The sequence below is a fragment of the Macaca mulatta genome, chromosome 1 (genome assembly GCF_049350105.2).
Source record: "Macaca mulatta isolate MMU2019108-1 chromosome 1, T2T-MMU8v2.0, whole genome shotgun sequence".
In the NCBI taxonomy this organism is placed as follows: domain Eukaryota; kingdom Metazoa; phylum Chordata; class Mammalia; order Primates; family Cercopithecidae; genus Macaca; species Macaca mulatta.
In genome coordinates this window covers 122120891-122135704 of record NC_133406.1, presented here as the reverse complement: position 1 = coordinate 122135704, position 14814 = coordinate 122120891, and the positions used below count along the sequence as shown (strand labels likewise).

The following is a 14814-nucleotide window of genomic DNA, read 5'->3' as shown; positions in this document are numbered from 1 at the left end:
CACTGCCTGCAGGTCCTAGCCAGCAACCCAGTCCTTGTGTGGCATGGGCTTCCTGCTGCTGGATCCCAGGCTCCACTGCATCACCACCACACCTCCCCAGTGTCTACCTCCCCTCTCCTGGACTGCTAACTATTTGCCACATGGGCTTGGCCAGCTGCCTGTCTCCCAGGGTGGAAGAGAGCTGGGGCATGATTTGGATTGTTTTTGAATGCCTTTACTTGAGTTCTGCTTTTCTTGAAAATAGAACTCCAGGTTTCTGATCTGGGAGGCAAACATATTCACACCCTGGGAGCCCATTCCTAACGCAATGGAACCCTGACCTTCTGCCCCTTGGTGACTAGCTTGAACTCGACTTTCTCTGCTGGGCTGCTCTGGCGCCCTCCAGAAATGTGGGGGCCCATGGCTGTTAACACATCTGACTGCTCTTTCCCCCATCTTGACAAAAGTCATTCATTTGCAACTCTTCATAGCCCTTTGTAACTGTTTCTAGCATTACTATTTCTCCTCTTCTTTCCTTCTTCGGGTAAGAAATGCCTCCAAAACCCAGATTTTGGCACAAGAACTCCTAGATTGTTTTTATAGTCCCAACGTAGCACTTCTTTGTTACAGCTTGATATTCCTAAATTTTGTTCCAAGTCTCATTATTTTACATTTATAAATATCAGGTTGTATTAATTGGTTCCAGCTTTAAAAAATGTTCCATCAGGGGTTATTTCTGCTATTTTGATAGTAGTTTCTAAATGTGAAGTACCGAGGCCCTGATGTGGGCCACGTTCTGTAGGCATCCCTGAAGGACTGATGTGGAACGGAAAGATCCACAGATTCTGAGCCTTGCTGTATTCTTTGAAGACTGTACTGGCCATAATAGCTTCAAAGAATTTCAACAAGTTCCTAAGACATGACCTTCCCTTTCCGAAAATCACGTTGGCCAGGCTTGCCTTAATCAAGCTGTGCTTTTCTAAGCATCCTTTTACTTGATCTCCTGCAGCAGTTTTTAATACTTTCCCTACAAGTGAAGTTAAACTAACTGGCCTGTAATTTCCTGGTGTGTCCCTAAGCTCTATGAAATAACGGCATTAGGTTGGCTAGCTTCCAATTCTTCCAGAATTTTTTTGTTTTGTTTTAAAACGCAGGATTGAAAAGGCCAGAGAATGCTTCCTGTCTCCCTTTTCCTTCGTTTCTTCCATGACATACTGCTCTCTCTGTTCCCAGTAGAGCTGCCATTTTAATAACTTCAAACCTCTTAAATGTTTTCACATATTATTTGTACCTATCTCTGAAGCATGAGTTTTCCATTTTTCATTTTGACAAGGGCCACCCCTAATATAACAGCTTACAATTCTATTGAATTGACTATTACTTCAAGGCACTGTTTAAAAAATGAGTTTCATATCAGGAATCTGAAAAAGAGTGGCAAACTAGATTGTAATTAAGCCTGTGTTCTCACTTGTGAATTACTAATAAATACATGTTGGAAAAGACCTGAGAAAAATGTCTATACATCCAGGAAACAGAAGTCAAAAAATGGAACTACTGCATCTGGGCATACTAATGTGATGCACTAGCATAGTGTCTTAAAAGTACAGTGAAATGCATTAGATCTGAAGATCTAATTTGCATCCTACATTTTATTAAACTGCATTTGGTCCATTATTTTTAAATCTAATATCAGAAAAATCTTTCCACATTTGATGGTCTCCCAGTTACAACAGAAAGGCCCATGGAAATATTTTAAGATATATTTGTTAAAAAGTTATTTTAAACATTATTTTCTTAAAATATGAGAATTTTTTTTACTGATAGGAGTAAAAAAGAAAATAATTATTTGCATTTATAAAATTGCACCATATCACATAATGTTTAGGATAGTTCAAGTTCTTTATTGTATAGAAACTTGGAAAATTGTTTTGAAATAAGCGAGTCATCAACTAGAGCATAAGAACTTTTTATAGACAATTTTTGTTTCAGTAAGCTTTTCATTTTTTTTTATTTTGTGATGACCTAATGCGTCTTTTATAAGTAAGTCACAGGCACATAAATCACGGCCCATTTGTGTGGATGAAAGCTCATTTCCTGGTAGGTAGGCATGGTGATCACCATCATGAAATGAAAAGAAACATGAAGTGGAATTTAAAAACTTTTAGGATGGTTGGTTCGGATTTCAGATAAATTGGATAAGTAAACCCCTATCAACTAGTAGCTTTTTCTTTCTGATTTATCAAAGTGATAAGGTCAAACCTAAAATTTACACATTTATCCCGTAAAGTTCACTTACTGTGTATCAGATTTAGTCACAAGTGGGAGAACCTTTGCATTTATGGTACACACAGAACTCTCTCATTGAGAACATTTCAGTTGGTTTTGAATGACTACTGATATTTTCCTTTTTAATTTTGGTCAGGACTGACTATACCTGTAAATAAACAGATCAGATTTTCTATGTGGGACATAAAGCATACATACACAGAAAATTATCTGTGCATAGCTAGCAAGTTTACTTAAGTTCAGGCATGAATCTAAAGCATGTACTTTTTCCAGTGTTTGAAATTTTTCCTCATAGATTTCCATCTTTAGGTTTAAAGTTGCAATTAAAATATGTATGGAATTCATCTTTCCTATTTAGCATATATTATACCATATAACTACAAATTTAGTACACATTAATTCAGTCTTCTCCCATTCCTATGGCTTTGCTTGAGCTATTCCCTTTTAGAATGCCCTCTTCCACATTTGAAAGTCAAGATCTACCCATCCAAGAGTAGACAGCTTTGAGACCAGTGAAAGATTACTTGGTTGGTGATAAAGTAGAAAAACTTGGTGCTATAGGTTTACCTTTGGTTAAATCCAAATTCTTCATTTTGCTAGTGAGCAGACTTCCTACCTTCTCTATGCCTTCATTTCCCCATGCATACAATGGGGATTTTATATTTCCTTTTAGAATTGTGATGTGGGCTAATTGATGTAATATATGTAAAAGATCAAAATTATCAGGTCCTTTCCTTTCAAACGCCAATGTTTCCACAAAAATGTCTCCGGGTCTCACTCCTCCCTGCCAACTACCCCAACTACTGATAATCTCATCTTCCTTTGAATTCTTATACACTTTACCTGCCCCTCAAGAACTTCACTATTTTCTGCATTGTGTTATTCACTCATTCAGCAACTATTTATTGAATGCCTACCATGTGCCAGGCTTATATCCACATACAGTTTGTTCTTTTTTTCCTCTAGCTTATTCTTAAGCTTCTTGAGGTTAGGTCTTTGTAATATTAATATTCCTTCCTCTCGCTTCATCGTCTGATAGTGCCTGGCACTAGTGCTTGAACAAGTATGTATTTGTTAATATTTGGTAATATTTTAATATTTGGTAAAACCGGCATTACTATATAATGCATGCAATAAGTGTATATTTTCAAATGTGTCCACATCCTCAAATAGGATTCACATGTGGGAAATGGTGCTCATATGCCAGTACATGGGGTCATCCTCATCCTCATTATTAAATAATAATAATGATGACGATGATAATAAAGCAATAGCCAACATTCCTGAGAATATACACAAAAAAGAATATTCTGTTCTCATTCCTACATGAGTTTTTGAAGTAGTTTCTACTAGAGCAAAACATGGTTTCCAAAAAGAGAATGTGAATAAACAAATGAGCTGCAGCTAAGTCTCTATGGAATTACATTAGCACAAATATAAGGAGTTTTTCAAATAACTATGGTTTATAAATAAGGACTTTCATTTATACAATGCCATGGCTAGATGAAATTCTAAGGTTTCAGGGGAAATTACACAATCTCATAATGAGGCTGTGTGTACACAACACCAAGCCATCCAAATGAAAACTTGAGCAAATCACTTAGGAATGTGGTCTTTGCTAGCCCAGACATTTCGAGTCATTATTGGAAATATGTAATGTGGCTCTGACACTATTTTACTACTCGTGGATGAAGTACACTATAGAGAAGTCTCACTTTAATTTGCTGCTTCTAATCAACCACAGGCTAGGAAACCAGAAAGCCAAATTGGTTAAAACTGTGTTTAAAATAAGACTAGGCTCTGATTTAAGGCTGAGAGTACCCTACAAACAGAAGTAAATATAGGTGTTTAAGTGCATGGCTATTATATTTTTAGTTATTTATCTCCAAAATGGAGGTTTCTAAAAAGTTACCATGTAACATAAGGAATCTGTCAGATTACCTCTTCTCCCACAGTGCAGAGTTTCCTTTGAGAAATGGGATGTAGTGACTTTCGCTCCTCAGGAGTTTACCTCTATCAAGTGTCCTAGTGTCTCCAGAGTTGGTTCCTTCCAGTGGGTTCTTGGTCTTGCTGACTTCAAAGAATGAAGTTGCAGACCTCTGCCTGAGTGTTACACCTCTTAAAGTTGGTGCAGACCCAAACAGTGACCATCAGCAAGTTTTATTATGAAGAGCAAAATAACACAGCTTCTGCAGCATTTAGGAGTACACCAACGCACTGAGAGCTACTGTCTCAGGTCGCCGGCCAGCTTTTATTCCCTTATTTGGCCCCACCCACATCCTGCTGATTGGTCCATTTTACAGAGCACTGATTGGTCCACTTTACAGAGTGCTGATTGGTCCATTTTTACAGAATGCTGATTGGTACATTTACAATCCTCTAGCTAAACACAGAGCACTGACTGATGCATTTACAATCTTTCAGCTAGACAGAAAAGTTCTCCAAGTCCCCACCCCACCCAGAAGCCCAGCCAGCTTCACCTCTCACTAGTTGCTACAGACCATGCAAGATTCTACACAGAAATAGATTCATGAGCACACTGTCCACATGTCTCAAAGGTCCAGAAGTCCCAAGAGACTTTCTGGGCCTATTCCATGGCCACCACTCACAACTCCATGCAGCTCTGCAGGCGTTGCCAGTGACTTTTCAATTCACTTGGGATGAAGTACCAGGTAGCAGAGTGCTTGAGCAGGTCCTAAGTGTGAAGGAACTGAGATGGGAAATATACCCCTCTTCTCCAGATGTGCAACCTGTCCTTGGCTGATGCTGACAACGAGCCTGAATTTGTTTTATGGTCTTTATTATTTTTGCTTCAGTGACTGGCATTAATGAATGAATGCTGCACCTCAGGTTCCGTCTCCATGGCACTCCACCCACCTTCTCTTTTCTTCTGGAACCATTCAGAAGAGGGTATGTGAGCGAGTGTAGGAGGCTTATTGCCCAAACACTCCACTGGAAGAATGTGATAGAGCCAGATGTGAAATGGATCTCCCCTGAGTGAAGAATATGCAACCAAGAGTTGCAGCACATATTGAAGAGAAATGGCTTTCTGACTTAACTCTGGGTTTGTAATCTTGTGCTATCCCACATCCAAGTCAGAATGCCTGTCCAGCCTAGACATCAAAACTGGCCTGCTATCATTTCTGATTTTTACTGAGTATCTGTGAAGAAGAAAGAATCTTTTGGGGGGTTAATTGATCCCAGGCCTGAGAATTGGATATGGATTTCTATAGCCACTCAGAAGAAAAATTCCAATATTTTAAATCCACGTATCACATAATGTTTCAAGTGGAGCACACACATTTGGAACATTATAAAAAAGAGACAAAGTATATTATTTGACTGCAACAGCGCAGATAACTTTGCTGTGATGGTGAGCGCAGTGTAGCAAGAGTTAATGCTATAAAATTCACAGCACTGTCTATTGTGAATAAATCCAATGAAACTTGTTCAGATAGTACTCAAGCAATACTAAATAGACCATATGTAATCACCCAAGACCTGAGACACATAAAAACTTTATTAGTCATCACTGAAATAAAGTGCAAATAAGTTCATCTTAGAAAGATCCAAAACTCTTTATGTTTTAGGTCAGCTGCGCCATAAAACAGTGCCTGACAAATTTTAAGTGATATTCTAATTAATCACTGGATTTTTATAGTTTCTTGAAAGTTGTAAGTTAGATATTAACAAGGCAGGGTGAGAGGAAATCCCCTCATACGGAGAATGAGTCCTACGTCCTTTGCACAAGCCCACTGGGTCAGCCAAGCCAGACTTTATACTAAGCAGCTGTTGGAAATGGAACAGACCATTAATCCGAAGAGTATCATTATTTTCATATCGATTAAAGTGGGATGTAAACCGTGCACCAAATTCACAAACTGATGGAAAATCATTCCAGCTGTGCCTCTGTCTGATACAAGAAACACTTTCTGGTGCATTTTTACATTTTTTTTCCGAGAAACTAACGTTTTGTAATATACTGATCATATGACTCTCTTTAATGCTATCACATACTCAGCAATCATCATGACCCAGCATATTGGGTGTATAGATGTTTCTGATTTATATTTTTCATTTATGTCAATTAGATGCAATGATGGTATCAACAATCTAGGAAATTGTATTTGTAAAGGGAAATTTTGAAATTTCAAAATTTTAAAAGGAGGCAGACTTTTTTTGTGTTCACCGTCAGGAACAAATATCTCCAATGAGGAGCAGGCATTTATTTTCAAGGAATGAAATTTAAAAATGGCTATCACATTATTACTTCAATTCTTTTTTCTAAAAACACAAAAATCTCTTCTATAAACACTTTCACTTACCTCATAATATAAAGGAACATTACCACCTACAGGTTTTTTTGCCTTTTTAGATGAAGCAGATCCAACAAGTGTATTTATTTCATTAATCTGTAAGAAAATTAAATGTACTTATGATGAAAAAAGCCTTATTTGAAGAATATTTAGATATATGTAACTTTCAAATATCTAGGTGATCTGAAGGGTTGGGAAAACCAGCAAGAAAGAGGTACCCATTAATTAGGTAAAATATTTATAGTCACTTTGTAAGCTGTCAGTAATTGTATGGGTATGTGCCATCTGACAGATCTTTTCTATATTATTGCTCTCCTCTGACCTCTGACAGTTATGATTCTCTGTAGCCTTCATTTTATAATTAGTCATGTGCCTCCCTGGAATCTTAAATAGTCTAGTCTTTTATAATTATTTAACTTGAATTAAATATTTTCTCACAGAACCTAGCATGGTGCCTGATATGACCTCAGAAATCTTTGACAGATAAATTAATATTGAATTAACAAAATTAATAAACAAAAATAAATTCTTCCAGATTGAACAACTCAAATTTATTCTGGCTAAATAGTTACTTACAATAATCCATCAAAATTTACAAAACAGTCCAAGAATAAGATAGTTTATTTTATAATTCTATTCTTTTATTTTAAGTAAAAAAGTCTTCAGGGGGTTTTGAGGTAGGAAGGGACAGGTACCTGCTGGAAAATGTCTTGCCAGGATACCATACTGAAGAGTTTACGCTGAGGGACCTGGACAGCCAGGGTAAGGGCTTGGACGAGAAGATCATCTTCAATCTGGTTCCCAACCACAAAAGCAATGGAGGCCTTCCAATCGTTCTATTAAAAATCAGATGGAATTAGATTTTAAAGATTCCTGAATAGGTCATTTAGTGTCAAATATTTCCACTGAGAAACAATAATTTTCCTGTAAATCTTACTTGCAAGACAGAGGTGACCTTGTAATGTATGTGGTTCCCTGATTGAAGTAGCCGCAAGGCGGCAGTGTTGTGCCAAATTTCATGCAACTTGACCAAGACAATTTTCTTGAGAAACTAGTCCTTTTATTTTGAGGAAGACGATTTTTAAAAACGACACTTTCACTAAACTGTTGTCCAAGAATAATCCGGTGTTGGAAAGCAATCGTTCATTCCTATGTCACAAATATATATTAAGATGTAGTCTCAAAAAACAAGAACCTTTATTTTGTTCCCTAGTATATCCCAAGACTCTAAATAGTGGTAGGAATATAAAAGCAGCTGAAAAAAACTGTTAAATGTTGGGTCATATTGGATGAGCTGCCAAATGAGAACTGAACCACATCTTTTTCTCTTAATGTAACACAAGAATCTCATTGCTAATTCACAAGTGAGTCCTTTCCACTCCCAAGAAATGGGCAAAAATATTACACTTGGACATGAAATTTCACATCAAATAATAATAATAAAAAATAAGTTACTAAAGAATTACATTCAGTACTTTTTTCTCTTTGTTTATTGTAATTATAATTTCTGTTGGGAGATTAAGAGTGGCGCTCACTAGATTACCGCACATTACCCACTGTGAGGTGCTGAGGAAAGAGCTACTCACGCAAATCAGTATTCCTGCTTTCGAACACTAACAATTTTAGGGGGAGATGAAACCAACAAACACAATAAAGACATCAGAAAAGAGAGGGAATAGTAAGGGAGGGCACGCTAGTCATGTGACCTGTCTGGGCCTTAGTTTCCCCATTCATAAAATAAAGGGGTTGGACAGGGCAATCCCTAAGCATCTCTCTAGCTCCTCTCTAGAGGTCTGATTCAAATATAGTAAAACGGTCTCCTGGTGGATACCAAAACAATGTCTAAGATTTGAAAAGGTCACACAAATTTAATAAAATGCATAATTTTATGTGGTTCCTCTGGTTTCTCCCCAGTTTATAATCAGGTTGATGACAAAACTAGCGTATAGGTGGGAGAAAATACTTTAGTGTAAATTCTTTCTTACCATCAAAAAGCAATTGTCCTTAAATCCTTCTTATTTAGTTCCATGGAAGTCTACTAACTACCTAACAAGACTCATCCAATTCTTAAGGCTATCACCAAAGCAAAAAACACATATAAAAGCATAAAAATGTATATTTGACTTGCAAAGTGTGTGTGTGCATGCATGCATGCAGGTAGGTGTGACTTTGTGTGGTTTCCTCTGTTACAATGAGTTGAAAACATTCTTTGTGTCTCTGAATTCACCAGGGGAAGACTGATCATTTATTTTTTAAACATTCTGACTTTTAAAAGTAGATATGATATGTGTAATGCATTCTTTAGAAAAAAATATCCTTGATCTCAAAATGACCTTTCCTGAATTAGATGCCTTTTTTCTCTTGTCTGCTTTCTCAGTCAAAGCTGCAACTGTAGTCATCATTAAGGGGGAAAAATCTCTTTCATTTCACAATAAAGTACACACAGTTACAGGACAGGCAATACCTTGAAGTTCCTGGTGGCTACACCTTCCAAGACTGAAGATTTTAATAACCACCTTTACCCCCTTATCCCGCTCTCCACTGCAAGTTTCCTTGCCAATATTTGAAAGTGAATGGTGACAAGAAAAGACTGTCTTTCTGCTCTTTGGGGGACAATTGAGAAAGAGGGTATTGTAGTTCATTACCCATCTATCCATTAGTATTTGGTGTCAAGGCAGGTGTTGATCATTTCAGATCAGAAAAAAGAGAAGAGGGGCAAGAGGGAACTAAAATTATTGTGAATCTGCCATGTGTCAGGCATATGTTATCTCATAGAATCCCTAAGTTATCCTACAAAATAGGTTCACTATTATCTTATAGATGGAAAGACAAAGGTCCAAAAAAGTTAAATGACTTGTTCAAGGTCATTTTGGCAGAACCTCATGGAGACCACAGACACGGCTTACAACTTTGTGATCATTTCAGAACAGTTTTGGGAATAAGTCTTTGGGCTCAGAATGTCTTTCTATAATCCTTAAATTGTACCTAATAGACTATTTGACCATAATAAAACTATCAAGCAAAGATTTATCTCAAATGTATACATGTGTATAGAGCCTTCAAAAATAGATTAGGTAGGCTGGGTGCGGTGGCTCATGGCTATAATCCCAGCAGTGTGGGAGGCCAAGGTGGGCAGATCATGAGGCCAGGAGATCAAGACCATTCTGGCTAACATAGTGAAACCCCATCTCTACTAAAAAATACAAAAAGTTAGTCCAGCATGGTGGCAGGTGCCTGTAGTCCCAGCTACTTGGGATGCTGAGGCAGGAGAATGGCATGAACCTGGGAGGCAGAGCTTGCAGTGAGCTGAGATCACATCACTGCACTCCAGCCTGGGTGACACAGCGAGACTCTGTCTCAAGAAAAAAAAAAAAAAAGATTAGGGATTAAATCTTTAAAACATGATATGATTACTTTTTTAAAAATTATAATTTTACAAAGGATCAAAGAGGTTAAAGAAATTTCCCAAGGTTCTTTCTCTCAAGCACAATGCTCTTGTTCCTTCCTTTGCTCTAGGAGACATCTTAACATAACATTGTTCCTCCAAGTCCTGGCACTGTACCAAAACTTGTGGCTCCCTGAAGTCACTCTGAGACAGTGCGCCCAGGTGAGAGCAGGTTCAGATTTGTTTAGAGCTCTCTAGGAGAGCTGGGGGTCTAGGCCACGTCTCCCCATTTCAAGGGGTCTTAAGAGTCCAGCTCTGTCCCAGTTTCCCATCTATGCTCTCTTGCCCACCAAATGCGTGCTTTAAAATTGGATCTATGTGGCAAAACAGGACTCATAACTTTGTCAGAGTTATAGTTTAGTGTCTAATCACATGGCCAGAGCCTGAGTAAGCATGACAGGGACCAGTCAGACAGTAATAACACAAACTGAGAATGCCTACAGAAAAGGATGCACTCATTGTGAGCTGCAGCAGGGGGCAGTGAGATGCTAGCAAATGCGCATTATTGAACAAATGAAGAACAAGTCATTTCCCCATGTCTAATTGGACAGAAGAATTAAATAAGCAATTCTCTGCAAATACAATTTCTGAGTGTTTCTCTTAGTATTTCAGGGTAACCAGAGATTCCAAACTTCCACCAACTGGCGGCATTTTTAGAAATAAAAAACTAGAAAAAAAAATCAGACACAGATTAGATTTGGCAAAATACAATAGAAAACAACCCTCCACCCGTATCCTATCCCAATATGCAGTTAAATGAAGTCCTTAAATTTAAGTTCACAGGACAGAGAAAGAAATTTAGTATGGATAAAACAAGGGTTGACCATTGTGGGCCACTGAAAGTATAATGTGTGCAACCCAGTTCACTACAGACTACTAATTACACCCAAACTTCTTAAACTATCTTAAGAAGTTTAAGTTTAAGATAGTTTAAGAAGTTTGGGTGTAATTAGTAGCATGAGCTGAGAGAAAGAAAAGATTAATAATTTCAGAAAAGCTACACTGGATACATCCAATGGTGAAGGAAGAGGGTCTGGGTCTGTCACATCGAAAGCACCTTAGAAAATCAAGTCAGTTGTCTGTGACCTGGAGGCACGTATTGTACATGATCATTGCTGAGTCTCACCCCTCGTAGTGATTGATAAAGCCATTCAAAGGATGGAATGAAGTCATGTATGGACACAATCCATTTCCCTTTATTTACTTTACCAGTCTCACCTAATTTGAGGCCTAGCAGGAGGGCTTCTTAACCCAGACACTTACATAGTAGTCTCCTAAGGCAAGAAAGTATTCATGTAAATGCAGAGAAACTGGCTGTCTTACATAAGCCTACTGTCCCAGAGACACAGGGTAAATTTACAACTGTTTTTCTTTCATATATTGCAAATTCTCCAAATTTTACTTAGGCATTTCATATTCTTAATTGCAAAAGCCTTTACAAAAGCAAGTGAAAAGTGGCTTTTGGGCAATCGGATTGTAATTGCTTCCCTCTATTAGCACAAGTAATCAGCTGATTTAGGGAAAGACAAGGGCAGGACTTGCAAGCCCTCTTCTGCTGCCTTTGCTAGTATGATAGGGTGCGACTCGAGATGACAGTCTCACAGTCCTTTACCCAGAACTAAACAGGGTCTGAGCTCTATGAACCAGTAGTGGTCAGCACCCTTATTAGGAGAAGACGTACAAATGCCCCAGGTAAAATCAATGCAACATTCAAAAAATCAGGTTTTATTAAGAGCTAGTTAACATTGTACAGATATGCAAACCTGTACTTTATGTCAATACTCTGCTGAGATGATAACCTTTTTGTTAAGTAGATTTACTGCCAAATGGACAGGGATTTGTGAATGTCTTTCTCATACCAGGTTTTTCCTTCAAAAAGAGTCTTCGATCTCCATCAGCAAGGAGTGTTGGTATGGGCTTTTGGCCAGCAGAAGAAATATTTTTATTACATAGAACTGGCTGCTACAATCATATTTGTGTGACTCTAACTGTAAAATAGGTTGAAAATATATGTTAAAAATGGGTATACGTTGTTACATAATAAACAAGAATACTATTAATGGCCATGCTATGTACTAATCTCTTTACTGTCTTTACTAAACAAGTACTTATTATGATAGACTCTAATTATATATCTCTCACAATTTATTATAAGTGCTGTAGTTTCACTTAATTAGATTATACTGTTACAGTAATCCTCATTTAGGAATTGGACCATGTATGTGGCTGTCATGTTTTCTCATCTAGACTGTAAACTCATTAGGTCACAAATGATGTTTTCTATGCTTTTGTACTTTGTGGTGCCTGGTAGTGAATGGGAAATGCAGCAGGGGTCTATACATAAACATCTGTTGGGTGATATTTTAAAGCAATAGGGATTACATTTGGATCCTGAGAGGGTTTTGACCCTCAAATCATAAACTGCTAGAAGGTAGCATGTCTGGAAACTGCAGGGTATTCAGCCCATGGCCCTGGAATCCTTTAGGAAGAGAACACACTATATCTGATCGAACATGGTCCACACCAGGGGTTAGTAACAATGGTTTGGGAATTGGGCCTTGAGGCCATTCCTCTGCTTAGACACATTTCCCAGGAGTGACCTAGACATGCAACTAGATGCTAGGGGAAGGAGGATGCTCCTGCAGATAGGAGAAAAAAGCCAAAGACTCACATCCAAACCTGCATTGCCTATAAACCATTCCTCCCCTCTCTCTCCTTCCTACTTTCTCATCTCCTATCAGAAGGCATCTTGATGGCCTGCTCCCTCCTCCCTTCCCAACCTACTACCTATAGGCTACAAGTTCTGTGGTTTCTTTCTTTTTTTCTTTCTTTTTTCAGGGTGCCTTAGAAATTCTTATGAGTTTGATTTATGGTGGAAGAATATCAGAGTGGGGTGGGGAGAGAAGGGAGGTGATTGAAGAAGCACACAGTGTGCGCTGTCGTGGTCCATAATCTGGGAGACGACTGTAAACTGACATCTGCCTCCTGCAGCAACTACTGCTTGATTCACCCTAATCTTTTGACCTCTGTCTAGGAATGTGCTGAAGCCAATTGCCCATGGTTTTTCCCAACTCTCTTCGGTGAGATTGCCTTAATAATTTGAAATATGCTAGTAGGAGTATTCAAACTAAGGCGATGGCAAGCACTGCTAATCAGAGATGTCCACTTGGAGAACAGGTTACTAAACATTTACCAGCATATCACAGCTTCCATTCCAGGAACAGCTGCATGTCTAAGACTGACTTAGTTATGATTTTCACTGGGAAGACCAAAGCTGTCTCTGAGAAAATATTAAGGAGGGCAAAGCAGATGTACTCCCTCTATTGCACACAAACCCCACCCCTATCCCAGAGACACACTCTGCAGCAATGTGCTACGTAGATCTGTAATTAAGAGTCTGCTGATGTTGCTTCAGGTATGACCTAGCTTTAAGTACTATCCTTCAAAATAGGCTCTATGAAAAGCAGGTGACAAGGCAAATATAGAGACCACCAGGAGGAGCAGGGGCACACCACTCCAGGGCTCTCCTTTCCTCTTGATCATTTCCCTACTTCCCCACTCAGGCGTCTGCACACTGGGGTCAATGACTTGTGAGATCCCTAAGCACCCCCTGCCAACAAGTGACTAGATTCCTTCACGCTGTGGTGGCCCCTTGAAGAAGCATGGATCTTTGTGGCACAATAATTACAAGCCTGGGCTTGATTCACTGAGCCCAGATTAGAATCTCAATAAACCAGCTGTGTGCCCCTGGGCAAGTTACTTAACTTCTCTGTGCCTCATGCATAAATGAAGATAATGACAGTACCTGTCTTTTGGGATTGTTGTGAAGATTGAATGAGAAAATCTATAGAAAGTCCTTCTCAGCACAGCACCTAGCAATAATCCTAGCCATCCTTAAGGATATTATTCTGGGGGGCTTCTGCTCTTGTTAGTCATTAGAAAAAACACGGTTAGTCCATGCAAGCTGCTTCATGTGTGGAGAACTTATGGGAGACCCAAGGAAAAAAAATTAATCAGAATATCAATGATTGCATCACAAAAAGGCAAATATAAGTTTGAACAAGGGTTTGTACAATACTTTTCTCTTTGATAATAATAAACATGTTAATTGACTTGTTTCTAAAGTATTTTGGGTCCTTGGAAGAGAGGGCCAGAATCATGAATATATTACGTTTAAAATTCTAAAGGTATGTATAATAATTTTTCAGAGCCGTGAAAGAGAATGTGAGTGTGACATGAGAAATCTTCAAGTCATCTTGTGCCCTGTGCAAGTCTGTCAGAGACACGAACCCATCACCAACCATAGAAACAAACCAAATATCAATTAGAGTCACATGAGAAGACACTGAGCTTTAGAATTTGTGCACTGGCTGACTATGAAGATGATGACCTCTCAGGTGGTTATACAGAGGACTAGGGAAGAGAGCAGCCTCAGGCTACTTTTCATTAGAGATGTGGATCTGCTTACTTGGCTTAAAAAATATGAAAATGAATTAGTCGTTTGCTGGTTGAACTGCAAATATTAATCTGATCAATTTTGGGCATCCAGGCCTAAAACATGGATGTCATGCAGGGCTAGTTCTTAAAATAAAAACAAAAGAAATAATTGAAGTTTATTTTTGATAGGGAGCCTTAGTGCACTCTTCTCCCCAGATAAGACAGGTTTCCTGGCCTGCCACTATATGCTGGCTTCACAGGGCTCATTACAGACCTTACCAGAATCTACTACCTCCTAGGTATTACCTGCTATTCAGCTCAGAGTCTTAAGAGTTGATTTATACATATAAA

The 14814-nt window shown here is 38.5% G+C and overlaps 1 protein-coding gene across 1 annotated transcript in view; it reads right to left on the bottom strand.

Moving 5' to 3' along the window:
* SPAG17 (sperm associated antigen 17) overlaps positions 1-14814 on the bottom strand; it is a 219620-nt gene that overhangs the window by 178584 nt on the left and 26222 nt on the right. The window contains exons 2-3 of the mRNA XM_028829872.2: positions 7277-7417; positions 6591-6677 (exon numbers count right to left, since the gene is read on the bottom strand). Of these exons, the coding sequence (XP_028685705.2) occupies positions 6591-6677; positions 7277-7417 (228 nt within the window). The remainder of the gene's footprint in view (positions 1-6590; positions 6678-7276; positions 7418-14814) is intronic.